General features: G+C 34.0%; 2 protein-coding genes across 2 annotated transcripts; both read right to left on the minus strand.

Moving 5' to 3' along the window:
• Positions 1-822: 822 nt before the first annotated feature.
• On the minus strand, positions 823-3,256 carry LOC108212901 (uncharacterized). Its single transcript, XM_064090234.1, has 2 exons — positions 2,511-3,256; positions 823-2,288 (listed from the first exon to the last, which is right to left on the minus strand). The coding sequence occupies exons 1-2, from the start codon at positions 3,041-3,043 to the stop codon at positions 884-886; spliced, it is 1,938 nt and encodes a 645-aa protein (XP_063946304.1). The 5' UTR covers positions 3,044-3,256; the 3' UTR covers positions 823-883.
• Positions 3,257-12,528: 9,272 nt separating this feature from the next.
• Positions 12,529-13,820, minus strand: LOC108214815 (uncharacterized). The gene is made up of 2 exons (XM_017387018.2): positions 13,012-13,820; positions 12,529-12,862 (listed from the first exon to the last, which is right to left on the minus strand). Exons 1-2 carry the CDS (start codon positions 13,731-13,733, stop codon positions 12,529-12,531), a joined length of 1,056 nt encoding a protein of 351 aa, XP_017242507.1. The 5' UTR covers positions 13,734-13,820.
• Positions 13,821-14,559: the final 739 nt, after the last annotated feature.

Consider the following 14,559-nt stretch of genomic DNA (forward strand, 5'->3'; position numbering starts at 1 on the left):
TGTATAATTAAATGCAACTTGATGCAGTTTTCATATTTTCATAAAAACATATTATCTTATGCAACTAACGGGGTGCAGGAGAAACAAGACGGAGAGATATGTGATACTTAAAACTATCCTTTGAGGGTAAGAAAAAGAGGATGGGTGTGCTTGAGAGGAGAAGAGGAAGGAGAAGAGGAGGAGGTGATAATGTTAGATTTGATGGAAACCGGTTTCTTTCTCCAACTCAAATTTTCTTCACTTTTTGACTACCGTAAAGTTGCATTTGGTTGCTATTAGTCCTGATCCCGCACGCCGCACGGGCACTTATTTTCAACGTTTATAGCCACTTACAATTTATTATTCAATTAAATGTATTTTTAACAGATTTTTTCAAAATTGCATTTGATTGCAGATATAGTTGCTAGTAGTTACGGATATGGTTGTAAATGCAACCTCCGTATTTTTGCAAAAATAAAAATAAATTAAGAAAATAATATTTTTGTAATTTTTACAATTTTTTTTAAAAAATTACAATATTTTTGCAAAAAACTTTCTAGAATTGAGTATTTGTAAGAAAAACCCAAAATTATTTTAATCACGGAGAATTATTCGATACATACAAAAAATAAGAGTAAGCGCAATGCTAACACAATAAAAACAACGAGAATCATCGGATTTCAAGTATAAATTAAAATCTCGATTGAATACCACCAGATTTTGTAACATAATTCAAAATCTTAATTAAATAATTAAAGATTATGATATATTTTATAAAATCAGAGTTGAATATATTCCGGATTAATAATAAAGTCAAAGAACTTGTAAACATGCACAAAGAAATCAACAACTGAAAGTTGGAACATTCTCCGTGCTCCATCTGATTAATTCCATGACTCAAGGCTCAAGACTTGATTTGCTGGGAGGAACAATATAGACACATTATATAATTACAACCAGCACATTCCAAGACTAGTTCTTGAAGACTCTTAAACCTTTTCTCCATACAATATCTTCCTCTGCAGGACAAATATTTATGTAGACGTCGAGGATACCTGTTTTTGTATATCATCCTTACTGTTAAGGTGTGCTGGTGAAGAGTACGAGTAATTGATGAATTAATCGTACGGCCGAGCTTCAGATGAGGTTGTCGAATGCATAAGGGGTGAAAACATTGATCACATTCGCTGCAACGATACAACCAGGCTTCTGGATTCACTTCCAGCTCGCATTTCTCACAGTATCTTAAGCCCTTGTAATATATGGGAGGATATATCAACGATATAGAATGAGAATCCCATCTGTGATGTATTGTTTTTGGGAATGACACCGCGCAACTTGGATGAATCTGGATGTCACTGCAACTTTCACATCCGTATTCAAACCCGTAATCTATTACCTGTAAACAAGCGTTGCATGTATTCAGCGATGTGGCGTGACGCTGAACTAAGGGGTGCTTGTGATACTCATGTTTAATTTTGTGAGGTGTTAAACTACAGGAAATGCAAAGTGCACGACTCCAACATGTAGAGCAGCGATATGTGAATCCATTGGTACGTGCATCGCATCCATGGCAGATAGTAGTTTCTAATGGACTAGTACTGTAGTGATGAAGCTTTAATATGTGTTGAGGATCAAATGGACATTTTCCTGGACGGGACTGCAATGGCAAGTGATTGGCACAGGTAGTGTGTAGGAAATAACTGCATCCGATGCAGCCATAGTAACGTTTATTCGAAGCTGTTGAGATTGGTTGGACACATCCATCACACACCAACATCTCATCAATACGCTTGTTAGTATCCCTCTCATCATCATCACTGTTATGATCAGAATCTTCATGTTCTTCCAAAAGAAACAACTTATCATCATCATCATCATCATTATCATCATCATCATCATTATCATCATCATCATCATCACTGTTATGATCAGCATCTTGAAGTTCTTCCAAAAGAAACAACTTATGCTCCGGATGACTCCAGTGATTGATTAGGGGACTCTCCTTGCCATTATCAATATGATTGTTAGTATCACCGTCATCATCATCACTGTTATAATCAGTATCTTCAAGTTCTTCCAAAAGAAACAACTTATCCACTGGATGATTCCGGTGATTGATTACTGGACTCTCCTCCCCATTATCAACTTCATCTTCTATTGCGTTCATTTGACGAGTCCATTTGCCTGATCGGTGAGCTGCTATTAAATTCTGCACCAAAGATTCTATTCTTGGGAGTGGAAATTGCAACAGATCAGAATATGTGTCCTCATAATCATCTTCAGTTTCAATCACATTTTTCCCTGACCTGTAACAAGGAAATATGAATGAGAATACTTAAAAGTAACTTGATGGCAGAGAGGATGCCTACGGAGAACAGGTCTATGCGTCCATTAGAACATGAGATGGTAGCAATTTAGCAGGGGAGAGAATTAAATACAGAGAAAAATACATTAAGTGCGTAAAAGATATCATATATAGGCAAAGAGTTTTAAAGCATATACTAAAGCATGGAGAATGGAGAGCTTACGCTAATAAAGCAGCAGCACACTTGATGTGAACAAAATATCCCGACTCCTCACAGAAATAGGCCCAGTTCTTTCGCTCGAGTCCTTGGCTGCAGATGGGGCAATGCCGAATGAATCTCCTGTACATTTCTGGAATAGAATAAATGAGCTGCAGAGTATCGTCCTCATGAATCCAGAGTTTGATGGTGCGAGGCAATTCAGCGCAGCTGCTGTGGATCCAGAAGTGACAATCATAACATATATAAGAATGAAATTCCGCAGCTTCAATTCCACAAGCATCACAGGAGAAACGCACTTTCCTGCGCAGTAATGTTAGCGAGTGGTGCTCGTGTCCCTCGTGATCCAGCACTGACTCCATCACAGCACATCTTGCGCACAATGCAAATGGATCTACACTTGTAGATTCTTCTTCTTCCCTATCCAACTGACATAATCTACAGTTGTAAGTCCACGTGTATACATTGATGTCGCTGGTACAAGCTGCACAAGCAAAACTAATAGTCGCAAGACTAGTTCTCCCCTCGATTATACTCATGTAACAATAATTATTACAGAGGTGAAGCTGGTGTTGTGGATGTAAATGGTGTATGATACGCTCGGGTGATTCTGCACATCTTTTGTGCAGGAAAAATGAACAAGGAGAATGCTGAAGAGAGCATGTGTATGCAGGAGAGGGTCCTATTATCGGACTTTTGCATATACAGCACACGAGTGGTGCTGCAACGCGACTACTGTCGAAATCATCGATGAGTATGAGTCAGAGCTGAACAAAAAGACCGGGCCTAAAAAGACCGTCTGGTCTGGCCCGGTAAAAAGACCGGATAAAGCCCGTCTACTAAAAGCCCGGCCCGGTCTTTATCTGGCGTGCAAGTCCTTACAAGTCCTTGATTTTTTGTCAAAAATCTGGCCCGGCCCGGCCCGGCAAAAAATCTGGCCTGGATAAAGACCGGGCCTGATAAAAGACCGGTCTAAAACCTGGATAAAAGCCCGAAAAGCCCGGATGAAAAGCCCGATTAACCTATAAATCGGAGTTTTTTACACATCCAAGTCCATGTATAAATATTAAACATATCCCCACATCAACTAGATTAATTAATGCTACACGTACGGACACAAATTTATATACAAAATTTAAATTAATTTCAATCAATTCAAGATATGTATACATATATATATCACGTCAATTCATTTATACAACTCAAATTTCAGTTAAATAGAATGATATGGAAAAACTCAATAAAAAAAGGTCATATAATTATTTAAAATCATAACTAAAAAAAGCCCGGATAAAAGCCCGGTTAAATCTGGCCCGGCCTGGTAGGCCGAAGTAGGCCTCATTTTTTCATAATAAATCTGGCCCGGCCCGACCCGGTTTTTGTAAAGCCCGGTCCGGGCTTTTGAAAAAAAGCCCGGGCTTTTGAAGGACCGGTCCCGGGCCTAGTGGGCCGGTCCTTTTGTTCAGCTCTAGTATGAGTGGATGATCATGGCTAACATGAACAAGCTCATGATGACTAAGATTATAAAGCTCACTAGTTGTTGCCATTACTGGATTTTTAGAACAATTTTTGAAAGAGAAATGAGTACTTCTTTCTGTATCAGCACTACACAATTTAAACAAGCCAATTTCACTGTTCGCTTCTCAAAAACAAAAGCAAAAATCCAAAGTAAATTCTTACGACTGAGTTCACCTTTACTTTACAGATCATATTCTTCGTTCTTTTCTTTTCATTTGATTCATCATGCATGTCTACCAAAATCAAAACACCATGATGTACTTAAAGTATTTTAATGAGATTTTTTTACACGTTACTTGAAAATGCTTGAAAGAAAGGAAAAAAAAAAGTAATGTTGGACCTGGAAGAAGACTGCTTTAAGTAAATTAAGCATTGAAATAATTTGCTCCTCATTTATTCACCTAATTCCAACAATACTGTCCATGATAATTATTCGCTTTAAGATCATGTTTATTTGGAAGGGTTGTAATACCCCGTTATCACATTATTTATCGCAATTTTTATAATTTTTTTAAAATATAAATGTTAAGAAGGTGTTTTATATTCATTATTTAACAAAAAAAATGGTTTGTTTAATAAATAAGTACAATTTTATGTACTTTCCTCTAGAGATAAATCCATGTTTCTAAAAAATATGGCTATCAAAACGGCCACATAATCTCAAGAGTTTATGTCAATCAGTGTTTTTAGTCTATTTTTATTGAATTATAATATCTTTTATGTAAACGTATCAAATATGCGATTGCAATACAATTTCATGGGATTATAATCTCTTAAATATAAAGGAAATAATGTAGATATTCGAGAGTAAATCTTTCAAACAAACATGGCTCAAAGGTTTTATTCAATAAAATGAGATGGAATGAATTATATTATACTGTGGAGTTTATACCTAATTATATCAGCATCAAACTGAAAATTATTAAAATTATAACTAAATAAAATAAGTAAAGGAAAGATAAGAATTAACGAAGCAAAACATATTTTAATCACGAAGAATTAATGAATACATACAAACATTAAGCAGCAGTGAAGAGCACAAGATTTAATAAAGACAAAGAATTCCATCAGATTTTTTTTTTAGCATAGTTTAAAATCTAGATTCAAATAGCAACAAATTTTATAGTATAATTTAAACTGGTAGTTGAATACCCATACATATTTTAAAATCCCGAGTTGAATACCCGGATTTCATAAATGAAAAAAAATCCTTTATGCGACAAAGAGTGAATCAACAACTCAAGGCTGGAACATTCTCACTAGTTATTGTCATCGATTTCTAAGCAACTCAACTCTGAACAATTTTCGAAAGAGAAAGGAGCACTTCTTTCTGTATCAGCACTACACAATTTAAACAAGCCAATTTCACTGTTCGCTTCTCGAAGATAAAAACAAAAAATCCAAAGTAAATTCTTATAACAACTGAGTTCACCTTTACTTTACAGATCATATTCTTCGTTCTTTTCTTTTCATTTGATTCATCATGTCTACCAAAATAAAAACACCATGCTGTAGTTAAAGTATTTCAATGAGATTTTTTTACACGTTACTTAAAAATGCTTGGAATAAAAAAAAGAAGTAATGTTGGACCCGAAAGAAGACTGCTTTAAGTAAAAGCATTGAAATAATTTGCTCCCCATTTATTCACGTAATTCCCAATATTATCATAATTCTTATAATTTTTTTAAATATAAATATTAAGGAGGTGTTTTATATTCGTTATTTAACAAAAAAAATAAAGTTTGTTTCATAAATAAGTACAGTTTTATATACTTTCCTCCGGAGTCCTTGTTTCTAAAAAAGGAGGTGTTTTATATTCGTTATTTAACAAAAAAAATAAAGTTTGTTTCATAAATAAGTACAGTTTTATATACTTTCCTCCGGAGTCCTTGTTTCTAAAAAATATGGCTATCAAAACGGCCACATAATCTCATCAGTTTATATTTCAATCAGTGTTTTTAGTCTATTTTTATAGGATTACTAGCTCTTTTTTGCCTGCGCTCCGCGCACAAGTATTTTGATATTATAGTTGGTTTTTTGTGGCGTAGTAAAATAATTTTTGTGATTAAGAATAGAAAATCAAACTATCAAATAATCCCAAATGAAGAATAAAATAAAATAAAATAAAATGTCATCCAAAATAAATATAGTCCCGATGATAACCTCATAGTTTATAAGATTTGAGAATCTCAAATACTTATTACATTATTGTTTAAAAAAAAATATGAATACTGTAGTACAATTATTCAGCATTAATGGGAGATGTTATAATCAGATTTAGCTGCGATACATATTCATCACGATTAAGCCTGGAACAATATAAAAATATTATAAATTATTCTCATATTATTTTGATATGATATATACAATTATACGATTCTGTGTGAATGAATGAGCAAATTAAATAAATAACTTATATATATATGTATATATATATATATATATCAAAGATAAAGAAAAAGAAAAAAAAAGATGAATACAAACAATCAAAGATATGAGGTCTTGATAACGGTTTTATATATATATCCACTATCTACAAAATATATAGATATATAGACATGTACATATACATAGATATGAATTTAATCAAACAAATTAGCATAAATAAAATCATTGTTTTAATATCAACCAAATGCTTCTTCACACACCTTACCATTACGATGCTATGTTACTGCTCTCGTATATATAAATTTAAACTATTTTCATATTTATTTTAAAATAAAAAATTAAAGAGTAAAACATATATAATGACGCATCTCACATTTTTTATATATAAGAATTACTTTATTAAAACTAAAAAAATAAAATAATGAAGAAAATAATAACACATAAATAAATTTAACAAAACAATAGTCGAATCATAATTTTTCAAAGTATAACATATTTAATGATGCATTAATACCTTATTCTTTTTTATATATTCTTATGAAAATATTTTAACTATACTTTATTTTATATATTTTAAGAAGCTAACAATTACAATTAAAAATAGGTAAATATACCAAAATATACATGTAAATGTGAAATAAATTAAATGTATAAAAATAAGAAAATTGTTGTTTGAAATATTTTTTAATTATATTTTAATCTTAAATATTTTAATAAAAGGCGATTAGCAATTTAAGAGATAATTTAATTTTTAGTTTTTCATGCAACATTATACAATAAAGTCTTTAGAGTGCTTAGGAAGTCTTCCCATATTTAATCAGAGAGAAATAGAAAGTAATTACAATTATAGATACGCAAATATATGAATATATACACACATATGAAATCAATTAAAAGAATCAAAATAAGTAAAGTAAAGTCTGTTACAATTAGCATTAACTGTATGAAATAAAATTCCCGTGCAAGTTATACTAATTATTCAATTAACATAGAGCTTGAAACCCTACTTAGAGAGGAGGAGAAAAAAAATAAAAGATGAGAGAGATACCGGTGAATTTGAATTTGTAAAATAGATGATAATTAGAATTGATTTGATTTCAAATTTAGAAATAATGATGATTAGTTTCATATATTGGAGAGTAGTTGAGAAATCTTTTCATATTTAAATTAGAGATATAAGAAGTCAATAACTACATTTAAAAAATAAGCTAAAAATTATAAAGAGAATGATTTTTTGTTATGACAATTAAAAACAAATTCATGAATGCATGCGTAATTTGTTGGATTGTAATGAACTTGACATATATGAATTAACTAATGAGTTGGCGATGCTGATGTGGCATAATTAAAATATGTGACTTTATGACGTGGCATTTAACGAATTATACGTGGACTTCTTGACGTGGCATTATTCAGGAATTATGATATACATAGATACATAGATAATATCTTTTATGAAAATGCATCAAATATACGATTGCAATACATTTTCATAGGATTATAATCTCTTAAATATAAAGGAAATAATGTAGATATTCGAGAGTACAAATCTTTCAAACAAACATGTCTCAAAGGTCTTATTCAATATGACGAATATGATTCTTAGCTAGCTCTTAGATTGTATATATAATTGTGTCTAGGCAGAATATTTGTAGCTTAGATAACAAGATATATAAAAGCGAACTCTAATTACTTTAATATGAAGATGATCCTTATAAACTTTTAAGTTGTATATAATTGAGTTTATACGGAATATATTAACTTAGAGCATCTCCAACCATTCAAAACCATTAGCTAAAAGGTGGGTTGACATACTAAAAATAAAAAAATTTAGCCAACGGCTCGAAAAACTCAACTTCAACCATACATCCGCTGTTGTCTATAATTTTAGCCACCTATGGTGGATGACTAAATTTGTCGAACCTCTACAGGTCTTTAAGAAATCTGTAGGAAGATCGCACATCATTTATTACCATATTGAACTAATATATTCTATTTTAACAATCTAAAATATTAATAACATACTATTTTTAAATTATAGTCAACCAAAATATATAGCCAATACCGTTGAAGCAAAATGTCTTACAGGTTGAGCAAATTTTACATAATGTCTTACATGTCTCATTTAGCCAACGATTATACCCAACGTCGTTGTAGATGCTCTTACAAGAAAAGTAATTGTCTATTGAACAATATGTGAAAAGGATGCTAGGTTGGAATAGTGAATGATTTTCATGTCAGAAGTAATACATGAAGCAATTACTCTCAGGATCATCATGTATAAGTAACAGGATTTGCACCTCTCCGATGATGGGTGTCAAGAGGGATGTGAATGTCACGTGACATTACATGACAAAACACTCTTGTTAGCATTCTATCGAAGTGTAGTGATGTTGTTGAGGTGCTTTAATTTGTGAAATGGTATGGGATGCCAACTTAGATGTCAGTTTTTTCTAAATTATGTTAAAAATGTTGTATAAGTCAGAGAACATAAAAAAAAAAGATTATGGGGGCAAAATTGGCATCCCTTAAGGGTGCCAATCTTTGGAGATACTCCAATTTGTCAGTTTGTTCAGAGACTTGCATGGTTCCTCAGTTTAAGGCAAATGAATCATTTTGAAACAGTTGCAAATGAGAAATTTTATTTGCAACAGTTGCAAACTAATGTTGCAAATGAGGTTGCAAAAGTTGCAAGTCGCATTTTTGTAAATAATTTGTAAAAAAGGTATTTCAAAAAAAATAATTCAACTTGACAGTATTTTTGTAAATAATTTGTAAAAATTTGATATATCTATAAATATTCCTTTTATTTATTAATAAAGTTTTTTTTTGTTTTAATAATTTGATTTTTTAATTTATAAATATAAATTACCATATACTCCATTGACTTATAAGTAAAGTTATCAGAACATTTCTAATAACTTATAATTGAAGTTCACTTATCACTTGTAACTTTTTTTGTTATTTTAAGAAATAAGTCACTTTTTTTGAATTAAAGCCAAACGGCTACGTAGTTTCATTCCGGCCAGTTGCGGGAGTGTATTCCTTTAGGGATTTTTTCATGACCTGTCTGCAAGACTGATGTATAAATGATTGTACATCTTCTGCATGAGAATTGTAGATAAGTAGATTACCATGTTAAGTTAAAGAATTATGTTGAACTTAAATAGATTTGAGTCTCTCTAGTGAGACTTTGGCCTGTGATATTTGGTTCATGTTTAATGATCCCCGTTAATGAGAATTGTAACCTTAATCCCATGCATAATTATTTGGATTAGTATTTGGTGGTGTTGAATGGGAACCCCAATCTTTTTAGGGGTCGTTTGGTTCATGAATTTCTGGAATCAGGTATGGGGTTTGTCCATTTCAAACCCATACCTCGTGTTTGCTTGAAAAAAAATAATATCTCAAACCCATAACTTAAACCAATGATACAAAAATATTTAACTATAATTTTTGAGGTTTGATTTTTTTTTTTTGTCTCCATTTAAGAGATGAAATATTAATATTCGATACAAAATTAAATCAATGATAAAAAATATATAACTATAATAATTTTATTAATATTTTTAATTAATATAAATTAATAACTCTACCAAACACATGATATCACATATAATACTCAAACTGATACCAGCTTAACTCGATTTCTCGTTCCAACCACATACCAGTCTTCGAACCAAACGACCCCTTAGTAGTTAATTCATACCCTTCCCACCCCTTGGATTTTCATCCCATTCCCATAGCTTACATTCTCATTCCAGATTTTCATTCTCAACCTTACGACCAAGGAATAGCAATCCGTGCCTTCTCCGCAATGGATCCGCTTTTAAAGGCTCGGTCAAAGAAAAGATTTCATGGGAGGAACAGAATAGACACATTATATAATTACAACCAGCACATTCTAAGACTACTTCTTGAAGTCTTTCAAACTTGGCCTGTCTACAATCTCTGTGTCTGCAGGACAAAGATTTATGTAGACGTTCAGGATACCTGTTTTTGTATATCATCTTTAACGTTAAGGGGTGCGGGTGAAGAGTACGAGTAATTGATGGATTTATTGTATGGCCGAGCTTCAGATGAGGTTGTTGAATGCATAAGGGATGAAAACATTGATCACATTCGCTGCAACGATACAACCAGGCTTCTGGATTTACTTCCAGCTCGCATATCTCACAGTATCTTAAGCCCTTGTAATATATGGGAGGATATATCAACGATATAGAATGAGAATCCCATCTGTGATATATGGTTTTTGGGAACGACACGGCGCAACTTGGATGAACCTGGATGTCGCTGCAACTTTCACATCCGTATTCAAACGCGGAAAATTTTATTATTTCTAAACAAGCGTTGCACGTTCCCTGTGATGTGGAGTAACGCTGGACTAAGGGGTGCTTATGATACTCATGTTTAATTTTGTGAGGTGTTAGACTACAGGAAATGCAAATACTAATCCCGCCACATGGGGAGCAGCTGTATGTGAATCCATTGGTACGTGCCTCGCATCCACGGCAGATAGTAGTTTCTAATGGACTAGTACTGTAATGATGAAGCTTTAATATGTGTTGAGAATAACGTGGACAATTTCCTGAACCGGACTGCAATGGCAAGTGATTGGCACAAGCAGTGTGCAGGAAATAATTGCATCCGATGCAGCCATAGTATCGTTTATTCGAAGCTGTTGAGATTGGTTGGACACATCCATTACACACCAACATCTCATCAATACGCTTGTGAGTATTCCTCTCATCATCCTCTGTTATGGTATTTTAGTGTGCGATGAGTATATATGGTATGTAGTGTGAGCTAAATAAATAATAGTAATTCTGGGAAGAAAGCTGTTGAGATTTTGTTGATTGTGTCCAGCTCAAATATCACTGTGATTGATACATTCCTTTTGTATCACAGGATATAAAGCCAGGATGAGTTGTAATAATAGGGGTATTGATATGAATAAAGATATTTTACTCTGATTTCTCATCTTCTCTTCTAATGTCTCATCTTCTTCTTCTCTGCTGCTAAACGGATCGCTTCATTGGTATCAGAGCTCAAGCTTTCTTCATCCTACCACCCACAAACAGATGGACAATCTGAAGTAGTGAATAAATGTTTAGAGACTTATCTTCGGTGTATGTGTGGGGAGAAACCGAAGGACTGGAATGCTTGGTTACCAACTGCAGAGTGGTGGTACAATACCCATTTTCACACCTCTGCTGGAATGACTCCGTACGAGATAGTTTATAATCAAAGTCCTCCATTGCACCTTCCGTATTTACCTGGAGAATCTAGTAATGAGGCACTGGATAGGACTTTACAAAGGAAGGAAGAAATGATTAACAGGCTTAAGTATAATCTTGAGAGGGCTCAACACCGGATGAAGCAACAAGCTGATCTTCATCGGTCTGACAGGAATTTTAAAGTTGGTGACTTTGTCTGGTTAAAATTACAACCCTACCGTCAAACTAGTGTGCAACAAAGGATCAATAATAAGCTTTCTCCGAAGTTTTACGGTCCTTTCCAGGTGTTAGAAGTAATTGGAAAAGTTGCTTACAAATTAAAGTTGCCTTCCGATTCTCAGGTTCACAACGTTTTTCATGTGTCACAACTTAAGCCTGTCCTAGGAAATTTACCAGTGGCTGCAAATTTACCTAAATGGAGCAAGCAGCAGTACCCTATTTTGAAGCAACCGTTGGCTATTTTGGATACCAGGATGGTTAATGTGCATAATAAAGCTGAAGTCCAGTACTTGATTCAATGGTCTGATAGTGCTAGTTATGAGAATTCTTGGGAAAGAGCTGTTGTCTTTGTGTCTCAGTTTCCAGAGTTCTGCAATGCAGCAGGACTTGGCTAGACTTGGGGCAAGTCTGCTAAAGAGGGAGGGTATGTTATGGTATTTTAGTGTGCGATGAGTATATATGGTATGTAGTGTGAGCTAAATAAATAATAGTAATTCTGGGAAGAAAGCTGTTGAGATTTTGTTGATTGTGTCCAGCTCAAATATCACTGTGATTGATACATTCCTTTTGTATCACAGGATATAAAGCCAGGATGAGTTGTAATAATAGGGGTATTGATATGAATAAAGATATTTTACTCTGATTTCTCATCTTCTCTTCTAATGTCTCATCTTCTTCTTCTCTGCTGCTAAACGGATCGCTTCATCCTCATCATTATCATCATCATCATCATCTTCACTGTTATGAGCATTTTCAAGTTCTTCCAAAAGAAACAACTTATGCTCTGGATAACTCCAGTGATTGATCAGTGGACTCTCCTCGCTATTATCAATTTCATCTTCTATTGCGTTCCTTTGAGGACTCAGGTTGCCTGATCGGTCCACTGCTATTATATTCTCCATCAATGACTCTGTTCTCGGGAGTGGAAATTGCATCAGATTAGAAAATGTTTGCTCATCATCATCTGCAATTTCAATCATGTTTTTCCCGGACCTGTAACATAGTAATTATCGAAAATGAATAACAAGGAAACAGGAATGAGAATATTTAAAACTAATTGCTACTAAACAGTATTCAACCATATAGGCAAAGAACTTGAAAACAAACACTAAAGCAGTGAGAAATGAGAATGGACAGCTTACGCTAATAAAGCAGCAGCACACTTGATGTGAACAAAATATCCGAACTCCTCACAGAAATAGGCCCAGTACTTTTGCTCGAGTCCTTGGCTGCAGATGGGGCAATGCCGAATGAATCTCCTGTACATTTCTGGAATAGAATAAATGAGCTGCAATGTATCGTCCTCATGAATTCGGAGTCTGATGGTGCGAGGGTATAAAGCGCAGCTGCTGTGGATCCAGAAGTGACAAGAATGACATATATAAGAACCAAATTCTTCAGATTTAATCCCACAAGCATCACAGGAGAAACACGCTGTCCTGCGCAGTAATGGAAGCGAGTGGTGCTGGTGTCCCTCGTGATCCAGCACCGACTCCATCACAACACATTTTGCGCTGTTTTTATTTATCTGGCCTGTACAAACTGCACAAGAGATTTTGACAAATTCAGGAGAAAATTTCCCCTTAACCTTTCCAAAGTAAAAATTATCATAACAGAGGTCAAGCTGGTGTTGCGAATGCATATGGTGAATGACGCGTTGGGGTGATTCTGCACATCTTTTGTGCAGGAAAAATGAACAAGGAGAATGCTGAAGAGAGCATGTGTATGCAGCAGAGAGTCCTATTATCGGAGTATCACATATACAGCACACAATTGGTGCTGCAATGCTGCTACTATCGAAATCTTCGTTGAGTACTAGTGGATGATCATGGCAAACATGATCAAGCTCGATTGCTATTGCCATCAAATTTTAAGCAATCAGATTCTTGTGAAATTTTGCAAGAGAAAACCGAAGACACACTTTAAGCAATAATGCAGCTTGTGAGTTCAAATTTCACAGTGATATACAACTCTTCATTTTTGCAGATTTATATTGAAACAATAAGTTCACATTAGTCAGATCCATAATTTCGGGATCAGATTCGTTTACACTTCTTTTCTTAACTTAAATGTCTAGGCTTAGATAAGGCATAGATTATATAATATTGTCATTTGATCCAAAATTTTAAAAAAAGACTTGTTAGGGACACTTGACACTTGTTTAATCACATATTTGTTGATTTTAGCAAGTAATCTGAGACCCTAAAGATGACTTGATTATTTTAGTGAAACTGTTCATACAAGTATGTTTGTTCTGTACACACATTACGGTCGACACTACATCATCACAGGCATGAAAGTCCATATCGGAACGAAATCTATAGTGTAATTTCGTGTTCCAGAGAGCATGTGTATGCAGGAGAGAGTCCTATTATCGGAGTTTCGCATACACAGCACGCAAGTGGTTCTGCAATGCTACTACTGTCGAAATCTTGTATTATGACTAGTGGATGATCATGGCGAATATGAACAAGCTCGATTGCTGTTGCCATCAAAATCTGAGCAATCGAATTTCTGTAATTTCCGCAAGAGAGAATTGTGAGTTCAAACTTCACAATATAATACAACTCTTCATTTCAGCTGATTAACTAACAAAGCCAAACCAAAACCGAAGCGTGTAAATTCGGTTCGGTCCTAATTTTCTGAAAATTCGGTTTATTCGGTCCGGACCGAAATAATTTGGTTCGGTC

This window comes from Daucus carota, chromosome 3 (genome assembly GCF_001625215.2).
Source record: "Daucus carota subsp. sativus chromosome 3, DH1 v3.0, whole genome shotgun sequence".
NCBI lineage: Eukaryota > Viridiplantae > Streptophyta > Magnoliopsida > Apiales > Apiaceae > Daucus > Daucus carota.